The sequence below is a fragment of the Gossypium arboreum genome, chromosome 13 (assembly GCF_025698485.1).
Source record: "Gossypium arboreum isolate Shixiya-1 chromosome 13, ASM2569848v2, whole genome shotgun sequence".
Classification (NCBI taxonomy): Eukaryota; Viridiplantae; Streptophyta; class Magnoliopsida; order Malvales; family Malvaceae; genus Gossypium; species Gossypium arboreum.
The window spans coordinates 121,735,559-121,749,702 of record NC_069082.1 but is presented as its reverse complement, the minus strand read 5'-3'; the positions used below and the strand labels follow the sequence as shown (position 1 = coordinate 121,749,702).

The window sequence follows — 14,144 nt, the reverse complement described above, 5'->3', positions numbered from 1 at the left end:
CAGTTTGCACTATCTAACAACATAATTCTACAATGTACAAATTAAAATGCACTCAAATAAGCTCTTATACAAAACCTAAATAAACCTTAAGCATATATCAATTTTGGCTTGCTAACATAGAATCTATATGAATACAAAGTAATTCATTGAAAATAGTTATTACATAATTAACAATCAAAGCAAAAACAATCGAAGATATGTTCTCCAAAATCAACAGCACTATACCAGTCACATCTCCACATCTCCACATTCCAAGGACTTAATTGATTCACGTGAATCCAATCCAACCAAATCTTCAAATGCCCAAGATTGGTTTCTATAGATAAACCAAAGTAGACCTAATCATGGGTTGGGTCACCTGTCTAGGCCCGAAGGCCCGCTTAAAAAATGAGAGGGTTTGGGCAAAAATATAGGCCCCAAAAATGGGCTTGGACAAAAAAATGCTCGTTTAGAAAACGAGTCGTTCCTCAGTAAATTTTTTTGGCCCGGACTTGGTCCAAATCTGGCTAATTTTTTTCTTGCTGTTGTTTTACTATCATTTTGCTATTATATTACTATTATTTTGTTGTTATTATTTAGATATTGTATAACTCTTATTTTATTGTTAATTTTGCTACTATTTAGAGATATTTGCTTGCAAAGTTGCAATTATCTTAGTATTATTTAAGTATAAAGAGTTTTTTTAATGAATTTTCAATTTGTTAGCAGGGGCAAAGCTAGAAAAAATTTGTAGGAGGCTAAATTAAATTATAATTTTTACGATAGTAAAAATGTAATTTGACCATTTTAATATCTCTATCTTTATAATTTTTAAATGATTATATCAATTTTTTATCATTTTTAGAGGGATCAAAGTGCAATTTTTTCTTTACTAAAAGGCCTAAATGGAAAATTTTCCATTTTAGAGGGGTTAAGGCCCTGCCAGCCCCCCTGGTTTTACCCTTGTTTGTTAGAAAATATTTATTTTAATGTTTTTAGTGTATTTGATGTATTCTATTTTTTAAATTTATTTTTATATAAAAATAATATAAAAAATTAATACTAAAAGGTCAAACTCGGGTTTAACATTTTTTATCTGGGCTGGGCTTGGACAAACTTTTAGACCCATTTTTTGAGGTAGCCCGACCCTGGCCTAGAAAACGGTCCATGATCAGGTCTAGATCAAAGTATCTTCAATATAACAACATATAATTAGGTCCAAAAATTTTTATCATTAAATTGCTAACTCAAATATTGCAAGTATTAAACCACTTTAGTGATAATCTGCAGTTAGTACTGTCGAGTGCAATTGATAATCTGCAGTTAGTACTGCCGAGTGCAATTCAACAACTCTCAGCTCATTTTGTCTCAAAAAATTCAATTAAAAGTTTTTAGTACAATATAGATAAGTTTTATAGTATTAATAATTATAAATTTTAGTTATTGGATATTTTGAATTACATTTTCATTTGTCACACACATTTCCATTGTTTGTCTAATTGAAAATTTAATGATAGAATTATCATATTTTATATTTTATTAATGTTTAAATAAATTAAAATTATTTAATTATTTATTTACTTAAAAATTAAACCTTAAATATATATTTAAAAAGTAATATTCTAAATAAATATAATAGAAATGTTAAATCAATTAAAATTTTACTTGAAAAAAACTTGTTTATTTTAGTTTTAGTTAATAACACAAATAATATGAATAATCAAATTTTAATAATAATAAAATTTACTTATATCAGTGTAAAATTTAAGTAGTCTAATTATAATATTGATATATCTCACCTTCCAAAACAACAAAAATGATAAATAAAAATATTAAGATATTTAAAAAAATTAAATAATGTTGTTAACTCTTTAATAATTCATAATTCATAATTTTCATTTTTATTTCAGTTATAAAATTTGTGTTATTCATGTCTTCCATTAACTAAAATAAATTATAGTTTCAATATATTCTATTTTACTTTCTATTAATATTATTGAATATATATATATATATATAAAATTAAAATGTAATAGTATTTTAAAAATAAAATTTAATACACTTAAAACTCTATGTGATGATCGATGGTCAAAGTTGTTTATCGTCTCAAATATAATTTAAATTTGAGTCACATTAATTACGTTAATTGATCAGACTTTACCTTATTATTATAATTCACCAACAACAAAAAAAAATTATACAATACATTGGGCTAAGACCACAATTATCGGGTCAAAAAATCTCACTAAACGGTTGGCCCGAGACATTCACCATATCCTATGTCACCCGCAAGTCAAATTACCATTCCTCCTTTACTGAACTGCTCCTTCCTCCAGAACGCGAAAAAGAAAAAAGCCATTTAAAAGGGGCGTAGATTTCATTACCAAATCCATGAACCACAATGCAGTGGCACCTTTTGGTGGGACCCACTCCCATCCACGGCTTTCCCCCCTCCTCCTCCTTCTCCTTCATAGCTAACGGCGGCAACCCTTCCATTTCCGCTTCTCCGTTCAGCGGCAGCTGGCGCCACCCTTACAACCAACACCCGAGCGAACATCGTAACCGCTGGGTCCCACCGCCATCATCATCGTTCACACCAGCGACTGGAATCAACGGCAAGCAGAACCATTATACAGTACTCGGCGTCGCTAGGAATGCTTCCTCCGCTGATATCAAGCGAGCTTATCGACTTCTCGCTCGAAAGGTAATCGTTTTTTGTTCTTTTTCCATTCTTAATTACTTTAACTCAATTTATGCTTGACTATTTTTTTTTTCACCGCCAATTGTTTTTAAGGTCTAAAATTTTCTTTTGCAAAATCTTGTGAATTAACTATTAAGAACTTTGTGATCTAGAAATGATCATTTGTAATAGGAGGCTCGAAAAATATCCTTTTTTAGAGCTACTCTGAGGTTGAATTTGTTATATACCGATGATTTATTTATTTATGAAGCTATATGAATTACAGTGAACTTATTATGCTTCGTGAAGGAAATTTATAGAAATAGATTCTGAATTTAAAATTTTTTATTATACTATTAATTTTGTCCAGTTCTGCTTTCGCATGAATCTTATCTTAATATATATATATATATATTAAAAATGGTTTTTTCTTTGAATCTTTGGATAGAGTTCAAGAACATGAGGCTCCGGTCGAGATCAATATATATACATATTAGTTAAGAAGAGTCTATGAAATGAATTTGTTATGGTTTATGTACTTTCATGTTTTGATGGCAGTATCATCCCGATGTGAGCAAGCATTCACGAGCTAGTGAGCTATTCAAGAGCATCCGCCATGCTTATGAAGTGAGAATTCCTTTTTCCTTGTTTTCTCATGATTCATTGCTTGCTGATTTTTATTGTTACAATAAGTTTGAGAAAATGGTTGCTTTAGATCGAGAGGATCTAGTTATGAACTTTGAACCAGCATAACTCGTTGTGGCTTTGGGTAGATGTAGTCATGTAGAAAGAAAGACGTTGGTTCTTTGCAATTCTTGTTATATATCTTTGGACTCAGTAGAAATTTTAGGTTGAAAGCACAAAAGTGTGTGTGTTTCAAGCTTGAATGTGGCCATTCTATGCAAAATTGAAGTGTAGGATTGTGTATGGTCTGGAGCTTCATTCCTGGGATCTAGCTTAAGCCAACACTGAATAATGAGCTTCTTAGGAAGTAAGGAATAGGGAGCGAGTGCAAACGAGTGAAAGAGCGCTTTGGATTACTAAAGCCAACACTGAATAATGAGCTTCTTAGGAAGTAAAGAATGGGGAGAGAATGCAAACGAGTGAAAGAGCGCTTTAGATTACTAATACTAAGACTTTCCTTTCAGTTCCTTAAGTATGACCCTGAGTTACTTCTTGTCATGAAAATTTGCTTCTGCTTGGGCTGTAGGCCATTGCAATGCTTCCACTAAGATGAGAAATTCTAATATACTTCTTCAGATGCAGTAACTTCCTTTGTCTCCATTTCCCCACTATTTTTCTTTTTCGGGTTATTATATTTCAGACATCAATGATTGATTCTCTTAAGCATTTTCACTTCTGAACAGGTCTTATCTAACGAAGTAACAAGGATTAGGTATGATCAAACACTTACATTTCAAGAGGACGTTGGGAGGTCATACAAAGGAAAGCGGAATCATAGTCCTAAGTATGAAGATGGGGTTAGGATATATAGGTGGGCTGAACTCAAACGAAAAATGCAAGAAGAAAGATCCCGAAAACGATATGAAGTAAATGAGGAATATTCTTCCTTTTATGAAGAAACTGGTGATGAGGCTGACGAAGAAAGCCTGCAACAAGGGAGAGGGTCGTTTATAGAAGTTATAAAATCTGCTTTCATATTGCTGTTCTTGCTGCAGACATTTGGGTCTCAGTTTTCTCTCACCTTCAGCAGCCTAATGGCTCTACTTGATAAAAAGCTGGATGCTGGCTATAAGATCGGTTACGTAATTGCATGGGTTTTAGGCGGAAGAGGTGGCGTTTTGCTGACTTTATGTCTTTTGTTTGCGAGTTGGGTTTGTGGGAAAACCAGCAGCAGTGTGGTTGTTCTGGTGGTCATAGCCATGTGGGTTGGCTCCAATCTAGCAAGATATGCTCCACTCCCTCAAGGTGCCCTCCTTGCACTTTTATACATGTCTATCAAGCTTCAAGTTGATCTGCACTAATGTTCTTCAGTACATTATCTGCAACATCAACTGTTGATTTTGTACATATGTTTGTTCTATTGAAATCTAACACAAAGGGCGATTTGTTAGAAAGAAAATTTCAAGAATGTGGATTTCTATTATTATATTCCTTACATGACTAGTAATACTTTTCTGCTATGTCACTCCGATTCCAGCTCTTTGTTTTTCTTGAAATACTCGTCTTTGATAGACCAACACTCGTCTCCTACGTGAATCTGGACGCGAGTGAATTCGAGTTTCAATTTCTATTCATCAAGTCATGAAACAATTTTGTTGGAAATTTCAATTATTCTGGCAAAGATCATACTTGGATAGATTGCATTCATTACAGGGTAGAGATCCAGAAAAACTGTATTTCATCTCTTTACATTCCAGATTCCCCCATTGCATTCACACATATTCCTAAACTAAGTTCCAGGTTCGAATTGTACAACATGGAAAAATTATACAAGTGGCTCTTAGGTACGAGATTCGTGCAGTCATGAGTCATCTTTAAAAGTTGATATCTAGTTGATCTATGTTCGAATCTCGACATTTGCAGAGTCGATATTTCAACTTCTTTTCCTATTCTGAATTCTTGAAATTCCTCCACAAATACTTCCCACTAGCCATGTCAACAAACACCCAGAATGCATTCTGAACCATCTGAAATACAAGTAAATCAAAGTAAGAAACAAAAACCAGAAACCTAGAAAAGAAAATGAAACATTTCTGGCATATACCCTTTTGGAACTGAATTCTTGTTTTTCTATGGTAACAATCTTCCCAGAATCCTCAGAAACTACATTGCCATTGCCGCCGCCATCATCGTCAATATTGGATGACGAATTTGCCGTCCTCCATGTTACGTACCCTGCTAAAACTGCTGAGAGAAACACCAGCAAGAACCTCAGAGGACACATTTCTCCTTTGTCTTCTTTCAAAATCAATGAATCTTCTTTTTTAAGAAACTAAAGAAAGACAATGGAATGAAAATGGAGGCATCTTCTCCTTAAAAGCAAGCCTACGGATTGGTTTGGGCATATTATTGTATGGTATAACAAAATCTATAGTGGCTTACCAACTGCATCAACAATTGGTTAGAATTTTAGCTTTTCTAGTTCTGTTTTGTATGAAAAGAATATATACCAAACTAACTGATAGCTTGGAGTTTCAACATATAACCCAAAAGAATTGAAAAAGATAACAATATTCAACTCTTAAGAGATAGTATTATTAGTGGTATGGTAATTAATCTGGACTCCTTGGTAAGTATAGAAAATTAGAAATTTTTAATTTTTTAGGGTCTTTTCTTGTTCAAATGTTTTTTTTTTCATAGTTGTCTAACTTGAATTAAATTGACAAACCCGATTGATTGAATCAGGAATCAATTAAGATATTGATTCAAAGAGACGCATAAGATTGGTTTTTTTTATGAATTTTTTAATTATTTAATTAATCGAACTAACAAACGCAAATTTTACTGATTCAATCACCAATCTAATTTTAAAAATATTAATTTTATTATTTAGAATGTAGTAAAATATTAAAACATAATATATAATATTTATAATTAAATATTATACATATTTAGTCTTAACTTCATGTTGATGTCACTTTTTATACTCATTGCATCTTTTATACATGGATAGAATATGCAATCCAAATTTTAAGTCTAATTTTTCGAGCAACATATTTTGGCTCAAGAATTCAACCCCAAAATATAAAATTAAAAGTATTTATTTCGTGTAAATTCTATTTTTGAATAATCATATATGTCATTTTTACTTTTGAAACTTTAAAAAGAAATTCTCGATTTAATTAAAAATTCATAATAATTTATATTTAAAAAAAAAACCATTTTAACCTGATTTCTCCATACTACCCGAGCAACAACATTTGAGTGGTTCTTCAAAATTTCAGAACCGGTTTCCCACCAACCCCACCTATGTATATAAAGTCATGAAACAGCTTTCAAAATTTGATCTTCGAATCATTATTTCTTCTTTATGGAGCAAGTTAAACTAGCTATGTTACTATATGACTCTTTGTTTTTCTTAAAATAATTGTATCTGAAACCCGTACCCGACACATCTCGGATATGAATACAGAAATATAAATATGACCCTCCAATTACATCAAAAGTAAAACATACTCATGTCTGGATACATATTTGTATCCGACACACCCCACTCCACAACACACAGAACTAGCACACAGTTCGCCCATAGCAAACTGATGCTAGGTACAGATTTTTTGCCCATTTTTCCTGCAAACATAAACAATCATCACATAAACATCAAACTCCAGAGCATATATAATCAAAGAGAATAGGTTATTCAGATTCAAATGTGAGAGTCAATCCGGATATCTACAAATTTTCTAAGCTTTTTGACGTTCGTGTCAAAAAATATGACGAATATGGGTGTTGGATGTGGATACTTCAAGAAAAACAAAGAATATAAACAACATAGGCAAGCAATACACACCTTTACATGGGTGCTCGGGAAGGCGGATGTGCGCAGAGTTTCCTGAGTTTCATCCATCATTTTTCGTTTCGGAATGCTTAGTATGAAGGCAGCTTGGTCTGCGGTTGCAGCCATAGATGTTATTCTGTAACCACTCTCCCATCGCCGATGTATTCCTTCACTTGGATACAAAAAGTCAAGCTCCACAACCTTGAATCATGAATTAAATATAATACAAAGTATAAGTAGCTGCTTTGGAGAAATCAAGGGTAGCAGAAAACCGAAGACATACATAAAGATGAAAAGGAACGAATACCTGATCGGAGAACCCAGAGTTCCTTGACATTACCACACCCCAGCAACTCCCGGCAGTTGTCATTGAGGTTACATGAAAGCCTTCTTTCCACTTCTTATTTATCCATTTGAAGGGAAAAGATTCGCTCAACTTGTATGACTGTTGAGTGTAAGGAGTCCCTACAAAGTCGCGGAATTTTGTAACAGTTGTCAATATAATTTATGTTATATGTGTATAAAAATCTCCATTGTTATTCAGACTTAAACGCGAATGTCAAATATGAATACATCTGGCATAAGTATATTCATTTTTTCCCAAGTGTTTCTATGTATTTAGAGGATCTTTGAAGAATCCTCATACACACATCCGAGTTGTGATGGAAATGGGTCTTAAATACGGCTATTTCAAGAAAATTGAAGAATCCTAGTAACATAGGTGTCTTGAACTTCCAGGCTAAATTGTAAAATAAGAATTTACCAACCTTTTGACATAACAACCAAGGAACTTCCATTAGTTGCTCCAGCTATTGAACTAATATAGTAGTTCTTTTCCCACTGCTCCATAATCCAATCCTGATGAAATCCAATAAGTATTAAATGAGCAAGTAAAAAGAATGTACACAATCCGCACACAAAAATAACAGGAAATAGTACTTTTGAGTAATTTTCCAACCTTGTGCAAAAAGACGGTTGACAATTCATAAACCTGGGACGAGAAACCAGTTCCCGCATCCATGATCAAGGCCCAGAGGTTAGCAGCCGATGCCACACAACTAATAAATAATCCATCTTCATTACCCTTTTCTACATGCTGGCGCAACCTTGAATCTGCTACATTGTAGTGATATCTACAATTTCGATAAAAAGTTAAGGGTCGGATAAACACCATTCACAAACTACCTCAAGATGAACAAACGCAAAACAAGTTTAACAGCTCATTGTTCAGTATCATATATTTCAAGCAAAATGCACCACCAAACAAATATCAGATACTGGCAGTCTAATTTTAATAGACCAAGGCCAAGTTTGAACAACCAGTGACTATGAGTACAAGGGTTTTAAGATCCTTATCAATGGCCTAGCCCGTGAGCCTTGTGGACAGCTCGGTTCATGGACATGTTTATAAGCATGAGTACAAGGGTTTTAAGATCCTTATCAATGGCCTAGCCCGTGAGCCTTGTGGACAGCTCGGTTCATGGACATGTTTATAAGCTAGTGAAATGCTAAAACAATTCACATTAAAAAAAAAAAAAAAAAGGAGCTTCTAGTTAAATTTAAACGTGCTCAATTTCAAATATAGCTATAGATTCAACTACAACTATATATGGCTAAAATACACAGTGAAGATTCGCCTAAGGGGCTTGCTTTTATATACAGTTAATAGAGTTTCCAAATATGCTCCTGTGATGATGAAAACATGATGAAATTAATGCACTGTGGGAATAACATAAAAGCAAATGTTGATCATTCATACCACTCGGATAAACTAGCAAACAACATCCCAAGGTCGAGATTTAGCCAAATGTTTGAGCAGAAGGGGAAAAAATGGAAATTATATTTAACAAGAAAAATGCAAAACTTTACCTCTGCTTCATAGGACAACGTGCATTGAAAACCGAAATCCACTGAGTAGCAGGACTACCTAGTCGTATTTTTTTCTTAGGTTGTTCGTCTTCTTCTAAATTAATGACCAGTCTTCCTCTCTTTTGCCCAACCTATACAATAGAAGACAGCAAAAAGGTTGTTTAATTGAAAAGGCTATCCAGTCCAATTTAATTGAAGGAAAAGATATAAAAACCACCTTAAGAGCTCCATCGATTCTTATCGGTCTCAATGGAGTGCATGGTTCAATTAGGCTCTCAAAGAAGGATATAAGCTTTGCATAATTGGGCTCCTCATCAAATTTCATATTTGTAACAGCCTCAAGGAACTGCTTAAACGGGGCAGGACAAAAGCAACACATCAACTCTGGAGAAGTGGCCATCTTTTTCTTGCAAACCAGAAAACTCTTGTTATCACCCTGTAAAATTCCAGACAAAAGGAAAAATAGTTCAGAGGAAGTAAGTAAATCGGATTAAGTAAATCCTTAATCGAAACAACAACACGAACCTGATAACCCTGCCATGGTAACCGCCCTTTTATTAGAAATATCAATGTGTATGCCAATGACTCAAGGTCATCTCTACGACTTCCAGTCCGACCCAAATGCGCATGCACACTAGCATACCTGATTGTTCCCCTGATAGAAGAAATACCCGAAGGGCGAAGATATTAACACCGAGCATAAGCAGTAAGTGGCGAACACTTAAGAACAAGTCTACACACCTGAAAACATCCGGCCTCTGATCATAATCAACATGTTGACCAGACTGTGCATCTTTCCATCTCGAAGCTGATTGGTTGGAGAGGAAGAAAATACTAACAGTTAACCATAATGAACTCATGCCTGAAACCTTGGAAAGAACATACAATTAAAGGGGATGAGAGAACTCAAAAGAACATACCTAAACCAAGATCAATAAGATATAGCTTCTTCTCATCAGCTGATCCAGGTAGCCCTAGTAAAAAATTCTCAGGCTTCACATCACCATGGACAAACCTTTTTCAAGCAGATGACAGAACGACAATCAGTTGTGACTATGCAAAATAGGAGGTTGAATCCAATATGTTTTAGAAAGTTATGATATGGCCTACCCCTTTAAATGAAGCTTTTCAAGAATTGATATTGCCTCCACCGCAATGCATGCAGCCATATTTGGTGACATCCTGTCATAGTACAAAATATTACCAAAGTTGAGAGAATATAGTAGATAAATGTAAACATGCCCGAAGAGGTATGACAGAGGAACAAAAGAAAAAAGATTCTATTATTTCTTACGACTGTCCTAGAGAATTCCAAACATCCCATAGACTGGGACCAAGCATATCCATCACCTGAAATATTCAATAAAGTTCTTTATGATTAAGGTACATTAGATAATTTTGGAATAAAACACTAAGAAGCTTGAAATCAAAACTCACAAGAATATAGAAGTCTCCCTGGCGACCCTTGTAGTGCACAGAAGGAATCCCATAACACCCATTTAGGGAACTTTTCATTTAATTTGGAGATTAAAACAAAAAATGTGAGAATTTAAACAACTGCAGTAAAATATGTAGGAACAAAAGCTTGCTAAAAGTTTGATGATTAAAAAACACCATACTTGTACACTTGCCACTCATAAGGTGGACCATAATTGCAACCTTTACTGTTCCGATGCTCAAGCTTCAAGGCCACCTGCAATGAAACAAATCTTACCACATTAGTTCCCAAGTGGTTTGACGTGGAAAAACCTTTAACATGAGCACAAGTTTCTCAGAAATACCTCAATTGCATCGGGTCCAATTCTATCACTACCACCACTTGTCCTTCGGCCAACATAAACTTGGCCAAAACCGCCCTTACCCAATTTCCTTTCTAACCTATATACAGGAGAATTACCCACTTGTACCTGCAACGAGTAACGAAAAACAGTATTCAGTCAAGAGCTTCCTCAAGGTGAACAACTTAATACTAGGAATGTTTTACAGTAAAAGTCTCGGAATAGAAGACAGACAACTGGAATCCATGTTACTTGATGCTAAAACATTCATCACTTTCACGCAAATTCAACACAAATAATTATTCGAATAGTTTATAAAATGCTTAAATGAAGAATCACTAGGTTTGGAATTGTATTAATATGATAGCTGTTAGTAAGATAGTACTTAGCTCTTAGTTTAAGAGCATACTAGGAAAAGAATTTCGTATTCAGACAGTTCGTTTTCCAAAGAGGGGCTTAACAGAATAAGCAACTTAATACAGATAATTTAATTAGTAAATAATTGTATTCAACAATAAAGGAAAGATATAGCATGAATAAAGGAAAGATATAGCATGTAATACGGAGCTACCGTTTCAGGAACAGGGGTGGTGCTAGCTTCTTCTTCAACTCCGACTATTTTATCAGCACTCCGACCCTCCATCGCAATATCTTTATCTGCCACTACTTCTACTCGGTTGAAAGCAGGTCCAGCGGCAGCCAAAGGTTCAGCCTGAGGAAGAACCTGACACGGTTCGGGATCTAAATCTATCAACCTAATGCCCCGGCCTCTACCAGCGGCCGTTGGCCTTGTGGGTACTGCCGCCAAGGGCCCTTTGGCTACACCGGCAGCATTACCCCTTCCTCTTCCACCAACTCTCCTCCTGGTTCTGTTTTGAGCAGGCAGAACCCAATTCTCCGCTTGTTCAACCGGTTGAGGAGGTGGCTGAAGATCATCAAGGTGTTTCGACCTCCGGGCTCCACTTCGCAATTCTGGCATCCTCACCGCGTGCAATTCACATGCCACTTAGTTCCCTCAGCTCCCCTCCAAAATCCTGTGAGAAAAAGTTTAACAACTTTACCACCGATATAGAAACTAATTAACACATGTCTCGTAAGCAAAACACTACACATTTGGAAAGCTCATATAATCCATAACTAAATATTTAACCATTTTTAAGGTACCCTTCCACAAATAACCAAGATTTACAAAAATTTAACCTCTCATGCCATCAAAACTATACACAATAATAACACAATCAGAGAACAAATGATCAAATTAAGGAAACAAACAATTGTTACTATAATCATCCACTAAGAAGCTATCTCAAAGAAGATAAACCAAAAAGAATACTTTTAGCAATTAATCAAATACCCTTCAACAAGAAATATATTATTTGCCAAGTACCATATATCTATTAAGTAAAAGTAGCTAAAAACATATAAAAAAATCAACGCAATTCACACTTCATAGATCATCGATAATTTACAATGAAAAAATAAACAACAAAACTTTGAGTTCATTATATCTATCAAAAGGAAACAACAAAGCTCGATCAACAATATTCATATTTCACTCATCACCCCCATAAAACTGACAAAATTTTAAAACTTTACATAAAAAGCAACCGTTTATATAATCAGTTCAAATCAGATTCTCAGTAACCAAATTCTGGAATCTGATCATTCAACTTCTCATCAAAAACATATAATCAAAACTAAAACTTATCATCAAACAAGCTAAAGCAAGAACTCACAGATCAAATATCCTCAAAAGAACTTGATGGGTCTAGCTCAGATCCTTAACGATATGTTCAGATGATACATTTGTTGGGCTTAATTTTAAAAACCCAGATACAAAAATCAAGACTTTGAAATAAATAAATAAAAACCAGTCTTGTTCTTTGAATTATTGCGGTATGAAGATAGAAATTTATTCCAAAATTTAGGGTAACAAAAAGAGGCAGAAAAATAAACTCTTTCTTGAGAGATTGATTGAATTGAAATTTAAGAGAAGATAGACAATAAGAAAGTTTATTAGGTGGAGATTTGGGTGAGGATCTTTTACGTATCAAACAAAAAAATAAAAAGCCTAAAATCATCTAAAAAGTAATATATATATGGTTTTCTTAAGGTAAGTTCTAATTTTCTTATATTAATAAAATAGTAATATACTTATTATTTATTAAATATTAAATAAAAAGTTTTTATAACTTTAATTTGGATTTGGTAAAATTAATTCAGAAAAAAAAAAAACGTTATGATCAAATCTAATTTTTAAACAAGTATTTTTAATTATTTTTATTTTCCAATATTCTTAATAGGTTGAGAAATAGATTTTATGTAGGAAAAATAATTTTAAAATACTAATTAATGTAGGGTTCCTTTTTCCAATAAAATAAAATAAGTTATATTTTAATGTGAATAATAAAATAAAATATGATAGACATGCAAATGTGGAAACATAGTAACCAAAAGAAGATTTTGTATTTGTGGACTTACAATTTACAAAGGGTCAAAGGCCTAAAACCCACTCGCTTTACAATATTATTAATATTAATTATTTTAAATGCATGGACATAAATATAGGGTTTGAGTTTTTGAATTTATCAATTGACCCAAATACCAATTTGGGTGATTCAAATAACAGATTTTCCCCTTAGTTTGGGGTAGGTTTGGCTACCATTCAATTCTTTCTCTTTCTTTTTTCCTTTTTCCTTCTTTACTTGTCATTTGTTCATGAATTGGGACAAATTTAAAAATTAAATAATATTAAAATTTAAAGTAAATTATAAAAATAGTCATTTTTATTTGCCTCGAATTACATTTTAGTCATTTATATTTTAAATGTTACGCTTTAGTCACCTATGTTATTATTTTGTTACAAAGTATTTACTCTACCATTAAACTCTATTACCTCTCTACGTGGCAATCCAAATGGGTTTGAAATGCCAACTTCGATGTCTAGTTGCTGGGATGAAAATAAGTTTTTAATTAAATAAGTTTAATTTGGACTGCCATGTAGGATATCTAAGTTGACATTTAAAATCCATTTGGACGGCCATGTAGGATCCTTGTTGGGGAGATAACGGAACTTAACAAAGAGAGTGACCACTTCGTAACAAAATAATAACGTAAGTGACTAAAACGTAACATTTTAAAAATAAGTGACTAAAATGTAATCTGAGACAAACAAAAATGACTATTTTATAATTTACTCTAAATTTTATATTATTTATAATTCAATTTTACTAAAATATATATTTTTGTATAATTTAATTTTAAATTGGGTTGAATCGAATAACAATTATTTATAAATAAAAAACAACGTTCAAAAAAAATGGAATGCAAAATGCCCAAAAATTATAAAATAATATTGATTTTTACTTAAAAGCAC

At 33.3% G+C, this 14,144-nt stretch overlaps 3 protein-coding genes across 4 annotated transcripts; 1 reads left to right on the top strand and 2 right to left on the bottom strand.

Annotated features, from left to right (window-relative positions):
• Positions 1–2,314: 2,314 nt before the first annotated feature.
• LOC108461471 (uncharacterized) lies at positions 2,315–4,742 on the top strand. Its single transcript, XM_017761327.2, has 3 exons — positions 2,315–2,683; positions 3,218–3,286; positions 4,027–4,742. Exons 1-3 carry the CDS (start codon positions 2,381–2,383, stop codon positions 4,642–4,644), a joined length of 990 nt encoding a protein of 329 aa, XP_017616816.1. The 5' UTR covers positions 2,315–2,380; the 3' UTR covers positions 4,645–4,742.
• A 209-nt stretch (positions 4,743–4,951) lies between these two features.
• LOC108461472 (uncharacterized) lies at positions 4,952–5,777 on the bottom strand. Its single transcript, XM_017761328.2, has 2 exons — positions 5,388–5,777; positions 4,952–5,310 (listed from the first exon to the last, which is right to left on the bottom strand). The coding sequence occupies exons 1-2, from the start codon at positions 5,565–5,567 to the stop codon at positions 5,230–5,232; spliced, it is 261 nt and encodes an 86-aa protein (XP_017616817.1). The 5' UTR covers positions 5,568–5,777; the 3' UTR covers positions 4,952–5,229.
• An 839-nt stretch (positions 5,778–6,616) lies between these two features.
• On the bottom strand, positions 6,617–12,883 carry LOC108464415 (casein kinase 1-like protein HD16). 2 transcript variants are annotated; one of them, XM_017764705.2, is made up of 17 exons: positions 12,505–12,883; positions 11,340–11,802; positions 10,772–10,897; positions 10,610–10,683; positions 10,428–10,497; positions 10,285–10,340; positions 10,101–10,172; positions 9,911–10,005; positions 9,732–9,798; positions 9,516–9,645; positions 9,208–9,426; positions 8,991–9,121; positions 8,080–8,254; positions 7,889–7,979; positions 7,429–7,586; positions 7,134–7,322; positions 6,617–6,913 (listed from the first exon to the last, which is right to left on the bottom strand). In XM_017764705.2, exons 2-17 carry the CDS (start codon positions 11,745–11,747, stop codon positions 6,854–6,856), a joined length of 2,121 nt encoding a protein of 706 aa, XP_017620194.1. In that variant the 5' UTR covers positions 11,748–11,802; positions 12,505–12,883; the 3' UTR covers positions 6,617–6,853. The 2 variants fall into 2 exon arrangements, with proteins under 2 accessions (XP_017620194.1, XP_052880125.1); XM_053024165.1 differs by lacking the exon at positions 12,505–12,883 and adding an exon at positions 12,377–12,494.
• Positions 12,884–14,144: the final 1,261 nt, after the last annotated feature.

Bases quoted from the DNA above. Each gene is read 5' to 3' on its own strand.
- LOC108461471 (XM_017761327.2), top strand. From the start codon at position 2,381: ATGCAGTGGCACCTTTTGGTGGGACCCACTCCCATCCACGGCTTTCCC. The intron at 2,684-3,217 runs GTAATCGTTTTT...TTTTGATGGCAG, and splicing joins ATCGACTTCTCGCTCGAAAG to TATCATCCCGATGTGAGCAA. The intron at 3,287-4,026 runs GTGAGAATTCCT...ACTTCTGAACAG, and splicing joins GCATCCGCCATGCTTATGAA to GTCTTATCTAACGAAGTAAC.
- LOC108461472 (XM_017761328.2), bottom strand. From the start codon at position 5,567: ATGTGTCCTCTGAGGTTCTTGCTGGTGTTTCTCTCAGCAGTTTTAGCA. The intron at 5,311-5,387 runs GTATATGCCAGA...CTTGTATTTCAG, and splicing joins AAGAATTCAGTTCCAAAAGG to ATGGTTCAGAATGCATTCTG.
- LOC108464415 (XM_017764705.2), bottom strand. From the start codon at position 11,747: ATGCCAGAATTGCGAAGTGGAGCCCGGAGGTCGAAACACCTTGATGAT. The intron at 10,006-10,100 runs GTAGGCCATATC...TGCTTGAAAAAG, and splicing joins GAAAAGCTTCATTTAAAGGG to GTTTGTCCATGGTGATGTGA. The intron at 6,914-7,133 runs GTGTGTATTGCT...TTATGTTTGCAG, and splicing joins TCCCGAGCACCCATGTAAAG to GAAAAATGGGCAAAAAATCT.